The sequence below is a fragment of the Bos taurus genome, chromosome 11 (genome assembly GCF_002263795.3).
Source record: "Bos taurus isolate L1 Dominette 01449 registration number 42190680 breed Hereford chromosome 11, ARS-UCD2.0, whole genome shotgun sequence".
In the NCBI taxonomy this organism is placed as follows: domain Eukaryota; kingdom Metazoa; phylum Chordata; class Mammalia; order Artiodactyla; family Bovidae; genus Bos; species Bos taurus.
Window position 1 is genome coordinate 93,294,351 of NC_037338.1, and position 15,245 is coordinate 93,309,595.

General features: G+C 41.3%; 1 protein-coding gene across 1 annotated transcript; it reads right to left on the reverse strand.

Moving 5' to 3' along the window:
• Positions 1–13,662: 13,662 nt before the first annotated feature.
• OR1L8H (olfactory receptor family 1 subfamily L member 8H) lies at positions 13,663–14,610 on the reverse strand. The gene has a single exon (NM_001390474.1). The coding sequence runs from the start codon at positions 14,608–14,610 to the stop codon at positions 13,663–13,665; it is 948 nt and encodes a 315-aa protein (NP_001377403.1).
• Positions 14,611–15,245: the final 635 nt, after the last annotated feature.

The following is a 15,245-nucleotide window of genomic DNA, read 5'->3' on the forward strand; positions in this document are numbered from 1 at the left end:
GGTCATGTCTCACAGATGTGACTCAGCCACCCCACTTATTGACCACTAGGATTGAGGAACAATGGTGGGTATTCTGGAAAATAGGGATTTTTTTTTTTTAAAGATCGGGGATAGAGTAATATGTTGTTGTTCAGTTGCTCAGTCACGTCCAACTATTTGCAACCCCATGGATTGCAGCATCCCAGGAGTCTCTGTTCTGCATCATCTCCCGGGGTTTGCTCAAACTCATGTCCATTGAGTTGATGATATTATCCAACTGTCTCATCCTCTGTCACCTCCTTCTCGTCCTGCCCTCAATCTTTCCCAGCATCAGGGTCTTTTCCAATGAGTCAGTTCTTCACATCAGGTGGCCAAAGTATTGGAGCTTCAGTTTCAGCATAGTCCTTCCAATGAATATTCAGGGTTGATTTCCTTTAGGTTTGACTGGTTTGATCTCCTTTCTGTCCAAGGGACTCTCAAGAGTCTTCCCCAGCACCACAGATTGAAGGCACCAACTCTTTGGCGCTCAGCCTTTTTTATAGTTCAGCTCTCACATCTGTACACGACTACTGAAAAAATCATAGCTTTGACTATACCTCTGGACATTTGGAGGCAAAGTAATGTCTCTGCTTTTTAATATGCAGTCTAGGTTTGACATTGTTTTTCTTCCAAGAAGCAAGTATCTTTCAATTTTATGGTTGCAGTCACTGTCCGCAGTGATTTTGGGGCCCCCCAAATAAAGTTTTGTCACTGTTTCCATTGCTTCCCTGTCTACTTGCCATGAAATAACATGGGAGAACAGTAGACTTCTGGTGATGAAAAAGTGTGTGGTGTGTGTGTGTGTGTGTGTGTGTGCTAATGCTAATCCACAGACAAGTGATGAAGGTAGGATAGAATTCCAGGTTGGTTTATGAAGTACCATCAGCTTCTTTGGGTTCTAGACATCTTGATGTCAGGTGCCCCTCCGAGTGAATTTTTAGTATGGAGTTACAATAATGTTTTATATGATTTATAAATTGGGATGGCTCTTAGCATTAATTATTTCAGTTTCAACTGCAGTATCGGCCAAACAGCTCTTTCCAGTTGTTAGCTGATGTGGAGTCATTGGTCTCCAGGGAACACCTCTGGCTCCCGGGCCAAGGAGGAGGATGTAGGCCTGGTCCTTTGAATTCTGGGAAGCATCCTCAAGAGCTTCTGTACATATCACAGGAGCTGGGGTCTTGTTCAGGAGAGAGACCTGACTTTCTGTTCATTTACATCTTGGGGTCACTAAGTCATACTTTGAAATACCCCAGGTTCACAAGAAAAGAAACTAACCAAGTATGTGTCTGGCTGGATTTCTTCCTCCCAATCCTCTTTTCTTTCTTTCTTTTTTTTCACTTGCTCTTTCCTTTTTCTTCTTTCTGTTTCTTTTTTTCCCTACTGTATTTACTTCTAAAAAGAACTGGATTGTTTAGAAAGGTAGATACAACAAGAAAAAACATAAAAATAACAGAGGGACAAGAAGGAAAAAAGTAAAAGTGTAGGATGGAACTCCCCTGTTTGTCCAGTGGTGGAGACTTCCACTGTAGGGATGCAGTTTCGATCCCAGTCTGTGAGCTAATATCCCACGTGCCTTGTGGCCAAAAAACCAAAACATAAAACAGAAGCAATATGGTAACAAATTTGAAAAAGACCTTAAAAATGGTCCACATAAACAAATCTTCAAAAAAAGCAAAGTGTAAGAAAAAGATCAACCCTGAATATTCACTGGAAGGACTGATGCCGAAGCTGAAGTTCAATACTTTGGCCACCTAATGCGAAGAGCCTGCTCATTGGAAAAGACCCTGATGCTGGGAAAGAATAAAGGCAGGAGGAGAAGGGGGCGATGGAGGATGAGATGGTTGGATGGCATCAGTGGGCATGAGTTTGAGCAAATAGGGAAGGACAGGCAAGCCTGGCATGCTGCAGTCCATGGGGTCACACAGAATCGGACACGACTGAATGAACAAGTGTAAAACGAATGTACAAACTCAGAAAGAGGTTCTGATAACTTTGTTAGAAGTTCAACTGACTCTAAACTCACTAATGACCAATGTGAAGAAGGTGGGAAGATAATTTAAATGATTCTTAGTATCTAAGAGATAAAAACAAGTAGATTATTTAGGACATGCATTACCAATTCTGGCTCTGTGATTTAAGAGAACTGTGTCCCATGGATTTTCATGAAGCGATTACAGTGCAATGCAAAGCTAAGCCTTTTCAACAAGATCCTTAGAGGAAACATTCTTCTGAATCCTTCTAAAGGTCCTCAGTGGGACCTAGGGGGCAATCTGCCAAGATCTAATTTAGCGGCAGTGATCCTAAGGGGGTCCATAGTATTTGCAGGTATTCTGCCCTCTGATGGTCTGGCTTATTTCAACATTAGTCTTTACTTAAGTGGTTCTCAATTTAGAAATGCCTCTGACTCTCCAAGAAAATTGTTAGTTGGGCTACACAGGACTATGTGCCCTCCGACATGGCATGTGCCTTTTGTATGTACGTAGAAATGTGCTTCCCCTCCTCCCCCGGAATGATGTAGATTATTAACATCAGATGCTCACAATGATCCTTGGCCCCAAATAGATTGAGCCATCTATGTAAGAGGGCTGAAGCCCTCCATGAATATAACTTATCTCCATTAGGTATTTGTCATTTATTTAGCTGTGCCAGGTCTTAGTTGCAGCATGGGGATATTCATTTTTCACTGCACCATGTGGAATCTTTAATTTCCACACACAGGCTCCTCAGTTCCCTGACCAGAAATCAAATCTGGGTCCACTGCATTGCAAGGCGAATTTTTAATCCCTGGACAACCAGGGAAGTCCCTCTGTTAGGTTTTAATAATCGTGTTAATGAGTCCTGTATTAGCAAGTGTGCAGAGGGCCACTCCTCTGAGTGTCTGTGAAAGTGTGTTCAGTCACGTCCAACTCTTTGCAACTATATAGCACCAGGATTCTCTGTCCATGGAAATTTTGGGGCAAGAATACTGGAGTGGGTTGCCGTATCCTACTCCAGGGGATCTTCCCGACTTCAGGATTTCGATCCAACATCTCTTGCATCTCCTGAACTGGTAGGTGTATTCTTTACCACTAGCCCCACTTAGAAAGTCCTGCATGTTTAGTAAGGGTTGGACAATTAGCTTTCACTGTCCCAGGTGGTTCTAGTGGTAAAAAACCTGCCTGCCAATGCAGGAGATGTAAGAGACATGGGCTCCATTCCTGGGTTGGGAAGATCCTCAGGAGGAGGGCATGGTAATCCACTTCAGTTTTCTTTCCTGGAGAATCCCATAGACAGAAGAGCCTGGTGGGCTACAGTCCATAGGGTCACAAAGAGTCAGACACGACTGAAATGACTTGGCACGCCCATGCATATGGCCTTAGAGCACACGTCAGTCATGAAAGGATATGGCTGAGATCTTGCTGGGGAGATTGAGGAGTTGTCGGGAAGATCCCCTGGAGAAGGAAATGGCAACCCACTCCAGTATTCTTGACTGGAAAATTCCATGGACAGAAGAGCCAGGCTGGCTACAGTCCATAGGGTTGCACAGAGTTAGACACAACTGAAGCGACTTAGCAGAATGAGGATGGGGCCTTTGCTCATTCTGGTTAATGATACCGGTATCCTGTGGAACGGGACAATACACTCTTACCTGCTTAGGAGGTTAACTTACTTTTGCTTGGATGTGCATCTGTAAAGTTCCCCTGATATATCCAAGCATCCCATAGAAGAGAAATCTGGTGTCTGTTCTAACACAATACTCAAGGCCACTAATTTTTCATGCCAGAGAGCAGGGTCACCATCGTTTAAGCCTGGAACTTCCCTTCTCTAGTTCCATGCTTAAATTTCAGAAGTAGTGTATGCTCATTGCCAAATATTAAAATAATTCAGATGTTTAGTTAGTAAAAATGAAAGTCTTCACCTCCCAGTTCCAAAGAGCTCTTCCATTTGTATACAAAGTAGAAGCACAAATGAAACTATGCTGTTTATATTGTTCTGTAACTTCTTTCTCCCACAGAGTATTGTTTCAGTTCCTATAGACAACACTGATGTTAAGAATGTTGACCAACTGGCATACTAATGTGGCTCAGATGGTAAAGAATCTGCCTGCAATGTGGGAGACCCGGGTTTGATCCCTGGGTTGAGAAGATCCCCTGGAGAAGGGAATGGTTACCCATTCCAGTATTCTTGCCTGGAGAGTGCCATGGACAGAGAAGCCCAGCTACAGTCCATGGGGTCACAAGTAGGACATGACTGCGAGACTAACACTTCCACTTCCTTCCGTACTAATGTAAACTAATTTATAAATTAAAAAAATAGAGTTCTATTTAGTGTCTAAAACTAAACTGTAAACATCAAGGGTCCATAAACTATGGCCTGCTATGAAAACAGGTCCACCACCCATTTTTGTTATATAATACTTACATTATTTAAATAAAAAGTTTTATTGAACATAATACACTCATCCACTAACATATCGTCCATGACTGTTTCTGCACTATGACAGGGAATTGAATAGCTATGACTGAGATTGTATGGCCCGCAAAGCATTTACTATCTGGGGCTTTCCACAAAACATTTGCTGAACTCTGCCGAATCTTATAGAATTGCTTCACAAAAATAAATCATTAAAAGCTGAAAGCCAATAGCTTATCAAATCATTTCAATACTTTCAAAATAATTTATTGGTTTATACATAGTTTACGGATTGATTTAAAAACATTTTGTGGAAGTGTGATACATATATAGAAAATTATACAAGTCCCAAGAGATTTGAGTAATCACAAGATGAAAACATGGACTTAACCATGGCTGAACTCTTACTAGCATCTCAGAAGTCCCCCTTCCCCATGGCCTCCTTTGTCATAGATTAATTGTCCATGTAAGTGTGGCTTTAATTCTGGGCTTCTGTTCTGCCCCACTGAATAATTTTTGTGTGAGTACCATACTATTTTGATTACTGTTGCACTGCAGTATAATTTAAAATAGGAGAGTGTGTCACCTCTAGTTTTGTTCTTCTTTTTCAACATGGCTTTCACTATTCAGAATCTTTTGTGTCTCTGAACAAATTTTAAAACCTTTTATTCTAGTTCTGTGAAAAAGGCCTGTGGTATTTTGATAAGAGATTGCATTGGATCTGAAGATTGTCCCAGGTAGTATGGTCATTTTAACAATATCAATTCTTGCAATCCATATGCATGGTACATCTTCCCATTTATTTATGTTGTCTTCAATTTCTTTCATAAGTGTTTTGCAGTTTTCAGAATATAAGTCTTTTAACTATTTGATTTGATTTATTCCTAGATATTTTATTCTTTTTGATACAATTATAAACAGGATTATTTTCTTAATTTCTCTTTCTGATACTTCATTTTTAGTGTATGAAAATGTAACAAATTTCTGTACATAATGTTGTATTTTGCAACTTTAATGAATTCATTTATTAATTCTAATAGTTTTTTGACAGTATCTTTAGGATTTTCTATATATACCATTATGTCATCTACAAATTTTTTCCTTTTTAATCTGGATTCATTTTATTTTATTTTTTTCTCTTCTGACTGCTGTGGCTAAAACTTCCAATATTATGCTACTAAAAGTGGCAAGAGTGGGCCTCCTTGTCTTGTTCCTGGTCTTGAAGGAAATGCCTTCAGCTTTTCATCATTGAGTATTATACTGGCTGTGGGTTTGCTCTATATGGCCTTTAATATGTTGAGGTGAGAGTTGGACTATGAAGAAGGCTGAGCGCTGAAGAATTGATGCTTTTGAACTGTAGTGTTGGAGAAGACTCTTGAGAGTCCCTTGGACTGCAAGGAGATCCAACCAGTTCATTTTGAAGGAGATCAGCCCTGGGGTTTCTTTGGAAGGAATGATGCTAAAGCTGAAACTCCAATACTTTGGCCACCTCATGCAAAGAGTTGACTCATTGGAAAAGACTCTGATGCTGGGAGGGATTGGGAGCAGGAGGAGAAGGGGTGACAGAGGATGAGATGGCTGGATGGCATCACTGACTCGATGGACGTGAGTCTGAGTGAACTCCAGGAGTTGGTGATGGATAGGGAGGCCTGGCATGTTGCGATTCATGGGATCGCAAAGAGTCAGACACGACTGAGTGACTGATCTGATCTGATCTGATGTGATGTCCTCTTAATACTGACTTACTTGAGACTTATTTTTTTAATTTATCTTATATTTGGCTATGCTAGGTCTTCATAGCTTTCCTGGGCTTTTCTCTAGTTGTGCAAGTGGGGCTACTCTTTCGTTACTGTGCATGCACAGGCTTCACATTGCCATCATTTCTCTTGTTGTGGAACATGGGCTCTAGGGCATGCGGGCTTCAGGAACAGGCCTCAGTAGTTACAGCTCCCAGGCTCTAGAATGAATGTTCAATAGTTGTGGCACACGGCATGTGTGATCTTCCTGAATCAGGGATTGAACTCGTGTCTCCTGCATTGGCAGGTGGATTCTTTACCACTGAGCTGCCAAGGAAACCTTAGAGTTTTTTAAAATTAAAAACAGATGTGGAAATTTGTCAATACTTTTTATTCATATATTGAGATGATTGGTTTTTATTCTTCATTTTGTTAATGAGATGAGTCAGTTTAACAAATCTGTGGGTATTAAACCATCCTTGCATCCCTGGGATGATTGCTGCTTGTCTGTGTAACTGTGACTCACTTATGTGATGGCTGTGGACCCACTGGAGGGTGGGATAGCCTTCTTGCACAGTTGACTATAGCCAGGGGCTAGGGGCTGGTGCCTGCCTGCTGGTGGATGGGGCCAAAGTTTCTGTGCAGCTATCTGCCTGACATGGATTGGGCCTGGGGGAGGGTGGGGCTTGGGACTGGTCTGGCCTTTAGTGTGTGCAGCCAAGTACTAGGCACTAATTGAAGGAGAATTCCAAAATGGCATTTGCCAGTACAAGCTCAAAAATGGCTGCCACTATCATCTCCATCCCTAAGGGGAGTCCTGGTTGTCCCTTGCCTCTCTAGAAGTCACTCCAAGATCAATGCGGATCTGAACCAGGCCACTTTCAAACCACTTCCTTTGTACTGGATTTGCATCATGTGAGATTTTGTGGATGCTCATTAAGAGTAGAATCTCTCTTTTTAGTATTAATAGCAGTCTAGCTCTTCTAAATGTAGTCCTGCTGGTTTTCAAAGCTGCATCTTCTAGGAGCCCATCCTCCTAGTGCAGGACCTCCTGCTGGGCAGCCTGCTGTGAAGCGCAGACACCTTGCTCTTGGGGGATGATCTCAGCAACTGTGGTATTCCTCTAATTTGCAGATTGCTGACATGGGTGGCACTAGTGGTAAAGAACACATCTGCCAAAGCAGGAGACATAAAAGATGCCAGTTCGATCCCTGGGTCTGGAAGATCCCCTGGAGGAGGGCTTGGTAATCTACCCCCATATTATTGCCTGGAGAATCCCATGGACAGAGGAGCCTGGAGGGCTACAGTCCATAGGGTTGCACAGAGTTGGACACAAGTGAAGCGACTTAGCATGCACCCATACACGACCTGGCTGTATGGGTCCTAACTGCACTGCATCTCCACCCTTTCTACCTGTCTCATTGTGGTTCCTCCTTTATGTCTTTAGTTGTGATAAATCTTTTCTGCTAATCTTCAGGTCATTCTCATAGATATTTGCTCTGTGGGCTCAATTGCTAAATTGTGTTCAATTCTTTGCAACCCCATGGACTGTATAGTATGCCAGGCTCCTCTGTCCATGGGATTTCCCAGGCAAGAATACTTGAATGGGTTGCCGGTTCCTCCTCCAGGTTTTTCTCAGTCCCAGGAATCGAGCCCATGACTCTTGCATCTCCTGCATTTGTAGTAGGATTATTTACCGCTGTGCTACCTGGGAAGTCCATTTGCTCTATAAGTAGTTGTAATTTTAGTATGTCCATGGGAGAAGGTGCGTTCAGGGTTTGCCTTCTCTGCCACCTTGGCCGCCTCTCTGCAACCATTTCATACCTATGTTTCTTCCATTTTCATTTATTTTTATAACTTAGTCTAAAATTCTTGACTATGCTGTGTAGCTGTGGCAGAGAGAATAAATCATTTGCACATACATATAATATACATTGGTTGCTATAACAAGGCCAATGTTTTAAACTTTCCTAGAAAAATAATGTTTGCTCATATATCTTTTATTTCTCATAACTGGTATAATTTCTAAAAGTCATGGCTCAGTAAACTCTAGGTTGCATCTGGTCTTTAGGCATACTTATATTTCATCCACCAAAGAACAAGTTTTATATTCACTCAGGGTCTAGGTATCATTTTGGAGCACTGCCCATCTGTCCCTCATAAGGATATCCCAAAGTTGATCTATAACCTGTTCAAACTCTACCAATTGTATCATAAAGAGCCAATTACACTTTTTAACACTGCGGCTCTGATGGAGATTCAGCAAATGTCAGGTTTACCAGTAAAATCTTGCCTTGGTTTATCCTGTTCATAGTATTCCCACAAGTAAACCTCTTCTTGCCTAAGCCTGTAGCACAGCTAACCACTACTGTTTAAATATATCAGATGCTATTGCTATCAAACGGCAGTTGTTCCTTCTTGCCTGAGGGTATGTGTTCTTTCCCACGGTTATGAACAAGCAAGATACAGATTCAGTTTAGCAAATGCATGGTGTATTTAAATATTGCTTTATCATATTTCTGAGCCAACTGCCAAGTTAGCCAGTTTTCTGGAGAGGACTCCCTCTAGTGACCAACAGACTATAATGGTGAGTCCCCAAAGTGTTTCTACTTAAGTCAACACACTTAACCAAGTTCCCAACTTCCTAAGTCCCTCTTCGTTCTCTGGGCCGATGTTATATGATCACAAATATTGTTGCCATAGTATTCATGGCATGAAACTAATTCAAGTACACTACACACACTAAAGGGCTTCCCAGGTGGCACTAGTGGTAAAGAACCTGCTTACTGATACAGGCAGCTGTAAGAGACACAGGTTCAATCTCTGGGTTGGGAAGATCCGTGGAGAAGGGCATGGCCACCCATTCCAGTACTCTTGACTGGAGAATCCCATGGACAGAGGAGCCTGGAGGGCTACAGTCCATGGGGTTGCAAAGAGTCAGACACGACTGAAGTGACTTAGCATGCACACACACACACACACATGCACCAAAATGGTGTTGAGTTCCTAAGGAGATTGTCAGGTGAGCATCTTCACTTAAATGTGATTTAGTTCAAATAACTCAAAGCCTTCCCCCAAATTGTTTTTTTTTTTTTGAAGTTCCAGAGTGAAATAATTGATGTGTGACAACTCTGTCATGTCAACTTTCCACTCTTAGACATCACTGTGATCCTTGAATTTTTGCCAGCATAGTCTTCCATCCACAATCATATCTGGGACAGTTAAAAGAGAATATTCAATTTGCAGAAGATGGCAACGTGTCTCATTTACACTCAGGTATCTGCTTTAACCAGTGTTTCCCTGGTGGCTCAGAGGGTAAAGTGTCTGCCTGCAATACGGGAAACCCGGGTTTGATCCCTGGGTCGGGAAGATTTCCTGGAGAAGGGAATGGCAACCCACTCCAGTATTCTTGCCTGGAACATCCCATGGACAAAGAAGCCTGGTAGGCTACTGTTCATAGGGTTGCAAAAAGTCAGACACGACTGAGCAACTTCACTTATTCTGATTACAGAAATATAATGTTTGATCCCTGGGTCAGTCAGGATGACTCCTTGGAAATGGAAATGGCAACCCATTCCAGTATTCTTGCCTGGGAAGTCCCATGGACAGAGGAGTCTGGGGACTACAGTCCCTGAGGTCAAAAAGAGTCCGACACAACTGAGCAACTAAACGACAACAACAAAGCAGGTCATCAAGGAAGTCATTAATGTCTTCTCTCCAAATTGTATACATAAGGTCTCAGGAAATTGTTGTAATGTGACCTAGGTCCAATTCTTTTCAGTAGAGAATAAATCCCGGAGCATCTTGTTTTGGCCCTGACTCAGTACCATGTATGAGAATATTACTGTCTTTCTGTGAGATAGTTTCTTATGAAACTACCTTTCCTGCTATTTATTTCCCATTATGTGATCTCTTTCAGCACTCATAGTCCTCCCGTTTTTCCCAATTAGTATCTGTCAAACCTGATTGAGTTTGTTTGGCATCAATGGCTCAGCTATACTGCCCTCTAGAGGCATTTAGCAGCATGTCTTTTCATATATGGTATCAGCCATTGGAATATCTTTTATCGTAAAATGACTGTTCACGTTTGTGGCCATCTGAACAAACTGAGTATGTGTCTACTTATGATTCACGTGAGTTCTCTGTATATTCTGGTATGTCTCTAGTCAGGTACGTGAGTTGTGAATATTTTTTCCTTTTTCATTTTCTTAAGGTGTCTTTTGATAAAAAAATTTTAAATAATAAATCCAATTTAATAATTTTTTGGTGTGGTTAGTCCTTTTTGTTTCTTGACCAAGAACTCTCCACTCATCTAAAGATCACAAATATTTTAAAAATATAGTTTTCTCTTTTCTTCAAGAAATTTTATAATTTTATTCCTTGCATTTAGGTCTACGAGCCCATCTGAATTAATTTTTGTGTGTGGTATAGAGTAAGGGGTCCAGGTTTAACTGTTTCCTGCCTGCACATCCAGTTACTCTACGCCTCCTCTTCTCCACATTAAATGGCACTGGCACTCTGCCAACAATGAAATGATTGTGTAAATAAAGATTTATTTCTGAGTTCTCTATTTTGTTATAGTATAGTGAGCCGCTCAGTCGTGTCTGACTCTCTGTGACCCCATGGACTCTACAATCCATGGAATTCTCCAGACCAGAACACCGGAGTGGGTAGCCTTTCCCTTCTCCAGGGGATCTTCCCAACCCAGGGATCGAACCCAGGTCTGCCGCATTGCAGGCAGATTCTTTACCAGCTGAGACACAAGGAAAGCGAAAGAATACTCCAGTGAGTAGCCTATCCCTTCTCCAGCGGATCTTCCCAACTCAGGAATCAAACCGGGGTCTCTTGCATTGCAGGCGGATTCTTACCAACTGAGCTATCAGTGAAGCCCTGATATTCTCTATTCTGTTACACTGATCTATTTATAGGGTCTTATAAAAATATGCATACAAATCACTTTAACTTTGTAGTTGGTTTGGTAATGTGTGTCCTCTAAGTCTGTGATTTTTTTCAAGATTGCCTTGAGTGTTCAAGGTCATTTTCAGTTCAGTTCAGTTCAGTTGCTCCGTTCGTGTCCGACTCTTTGCGATCCCATGAACCGCAGCACGCCAGGCCTCCCTGTCCATCACCAACTCCCAGAGTCCACCCAAACCCATGTCCATCCAACCATCTCATCCTCTCTCGTCCCCTTCTCCTCCTGCCCTCAATCTTTCCCAGCATTAGGGTCTTTTCAAATAAGTCAGCTCTTTGCATTAGGTGGCCAAAGCATTGGCGTTTCAGCTTCAACATCAGTCCTTCCAATGAACACCCAGGACTGATCTCCTTTAGGATGGACTGGTTGGATCTCCTTGCAGTCCAAGGGACTCTCAAGAGTCTTCTCCAACACCACAGTTCAAAAGCATCAATTCTTCTGTGCTCAGCTTTCTTCACAGTCCAACTCTCACATCCATACATGACTACTGGAAAAACCATAGCCTTGACTAGATGGACCTTTGTTGGCAAAGTTCTGTTCAAATTTTAGAATTGGTTTGTCTGTTTCCATGGACAATAACCGAGATTCTTTGCCTAGGCTTTGAGTAAATAAGTGAAATCAAGGTCTGCACTCATAAGGTCTAAGTAGAGGCAACATGGTCACATTGGATGTAGGGTGTAGACTGTGCTTAGGTGAGAAGATCATGAAGGACACATTAGAATGGCCTCTTGCTTCTCACCAAAAACACCTGATGGCAGTACAACAGTGAGATATGTCCTCAAAGTTTCAATAGTTTTGGTACTGAGAATGCTGTATCCTATCAAATGATCATTCAAGTCTAAGAGCCAAACAATGATGTTTTTCTAATTGCAACACCTAGAAAGTTTCCCTTCAGCTGAATCTTGCAAAGAATGTCTTTCACCATTGCATTGGTCATCTGATTGATTAGTAGTCTTAAATTCCACAAGCTACAAATATTTATTTGAAAAAATTCAGACATTACCAATGTGAATCAAGAAGTGGAAATTCTCTCTCTCTCTGTCTCCCTCCGCTCTTCCATTCTTACTGCAGTGACTATACACACATACATATTCATATAATAGTTATTACTTTTTGCCTATTCTCTGCAGCACGTAGGATCTTCTTTCCCCAACCAGGGATTAAACCCAAGCCACCTGCAGTGGAATCATGGAGTCCCAACCACTGGACTGCCGTGGAAGTCCCATGTTCATATAATTTTTTAAAGCATAATGGAATAATGCTTTTACAGTTTGTTCTATAGCTTTATTTTTTTACTTAATTTATTTTTAAAGAAGTAATAGAGATCTGTTTGATTCTTTCAATTTGTTGCATATGGTTACATTCTATGTAATTGATCATAATTATTCTGTTTCCTGTTATTAGGATTTTAGGTTTTTGCCAGTTTTTATCTCTTAAACTGAGACTCATTAAAAAAAGCCTCAATATTGTATATACATTTATGATAATATTTTTATAAGTCAGACTTTTAAGAGTGAGAATTTCTAGAATAAAATATTAAATCACATATTTTTATACACACAGCTTTATGGATAGATGGAGGGAACAAAGTTTCCAAAATCCCCACTGTGGAATGCATAATTTTCACATTATCATTGTTGCATTTGTTCTTTCTGTCCATTAACATTTTTTATTGTTTGGTTAAAAAAAAATTGGAAAAAAACTCATTGGAAAAGACGCTGATGCTGGGAAAGATTGAAGGTGGGAGGAGAATGGGATGACAGACGATGAGATGGTTGGAGGGCATCACTGACTCAAAGGAAATGAGTTTGAGCAAGCTCCAGGAGTTGGTGATGGATGGGGAAGCCTGGCGTACTGCAGTCCACGGGGTCGCAAAGGACATAACTGAGTGACTGAACTGAATTGAACTGAAAAAAATAAGAAGGATTTGAAAAGAAATAAAGCCATAACAACATAATAAAGGAAGGGTAGATAAGAAAAGAATAATAATGAAAACAATTTTTAAGCAAGAAAAAAATTTTTAAAAAGACAAATAAGGAACTATAAAAATTTTCAGATTGTGGAAATTAGCTGAAAGGTACACCTTCTCCTCTTCTTCCTTCTGTCTATTCATTCTTTCCTCTTTCAAACATTTTCAAGGACATTCAACAGCTATAAATTAAGTAATTATTTTTAGCAATATACAGAAATGTGAAAGATTTTTGAGGATAATTCTCAACAAAAGAGAAATCTGTTCAGGAAATACCTGTGGGAAAAGGCTTAATTTAAAGCAACATTTGGAAGACAGGAAAGTGATGAATCTTCATATGAGAGAGGAGTGTTCTATGAGAGAGGAGTGGTCATCCACTGGCCATCCACTCTAAGAGTATCATGATTGTAGCCAGAGGCAGAACCAATTGATGAACCATCATCAATGGATGTTAAGTGTCCACAATAGCCTTGTCTCCCATGGGTTGAAAATGCTAACCCCCAGCAGCTTGATTGTTTCCCAAGAACCACAGAAACCAGATTCCAGTGGAGCAGATTCCGCATGTGTGTTCATCAAGAGGTTGCTGCCTGGAGACCCCTCCTGCCCACCAGCTTCCTCAGACCCTGTTTCAGGTCTTTGTTTCTTAGGCTGTAGATAAAAGGATTGAGCATGGAAGATAAAATCGTGTGAACAATTGTTGCCATGTGGTCCCTAACAGTGTAGGTGGACACAGGCTGTAAATAGACATAGAAGATGCTTCCATAAAAGAGTGTTACCACAGTGAGGTGCGAACCACATGTGGAGAAGGCTTTGCATTTTCCTGCAGCTGAGGGAATTTTAAGAACCACAACGAGGATTCGTATATAAGAGAAAACAATGCATAGAAAGGGGGTCACCAGAAAAGCAGATGCTTCTGTCATCAACACAATTTCATTGACAAATGTAGGGGAGCAAGACAATTTTATCAGAGGGCTGAGGTCACAGAGAAAATGATGGATAATATTGGAGTCACAGAAGGTGAGCTGATTCAACAGAAGTATGTGTAGGAGTGAGTGGAAATGAGGCAATGAGCAGGAGAAGGCCACCATCAGGACACAGCGTTGGTGGCTCATGATGGTGACATAGTGGAAGGGATCACAGATGGCCACATAGCGGTCATAGGCCATGGCTACAAGAAGACAGCTGTCAATGTTGCCCAAGGCATATATAAAATACATCTGGGTCAAACATCCAGCATAGGAGATGGTCTTCTTCTCCAACAGGAAGTCGACTAGCATCTTGGGGACAATGGTTGTTGTATACCAAATGTCAGTGAAAGACAGGACACTCAGGAAGAAATACATGGGGGTGTGCAGTTGGGGGTGAGAGTGGATGGCCAGGATGATGAGCAGGTTCCCTGTTATGGTGATCAGGTATATGATGAGGAAGAGAATAAAGAGTGGCTTCTGGTCCTCAGGCCGGGAGGACAGTCCCAGGAGGATGAACTCAGTGACACTGCTGGTTTGGTTGAGTCTTTCCATTGATTTGGGTCTAGTTATACCCAAGACATTTTGTTATTTATTATGCTCTGATCCCATAGCCCAAGTCATGATACCCAGCAAGTCTTTGTTTCCTCTATTTGGTCAGCATTAAGAGCTGTGCAGGGAAAGCTTGCCAATCTCCTGGTCCTTGATGTGGTCCTCCCTTCCCAAATCCATGGGCATCATAAGTGCCTTATGTTGCAAGCTGGAGGGACAAAAGAAGAGTTCTCCTTTAAAAATCATCACAGGTGAACCTCTCTGATTCAAGTTCCTTAGTTTCTTTTCTGGGAAAAGCACTGTTTCCCCTCTGGAAACATAGTAATAAAGCAAGAAATCTTTGTCCTTCTGTAGTTCATGTTGCAGTTTTGGTCATTAACAAGTAGAATATATAATATGATATCAGGTGGGGAGAGATTTATTTAAAAAAATAGAGCAGTATAACAGATGAAGGTGACTGGGAAGTTGGGATGGAAATATTTTTGACAGGGAAGTCACAGAACCATCATTCTTCATCAAATTCAGTTGTTATAACTAGACTTTAACTTTATATGTATGAGAAACAAATAAGGGCTTGTCAAAACAACCAACAGGGAAATCTAAGAGAAATGCTGAATGCAGTTCAACTGTGTTTTTCC

Excerpts from the sequence above, each read along its gene's own strand:
- OR1L8H (NM_001390474.1), bottom strand. The coding sequence starts at position 14,610 with ATGGAAAGACTCAACCAAACCAGCAGTGTCACTGAGTTCATCCTCCTG.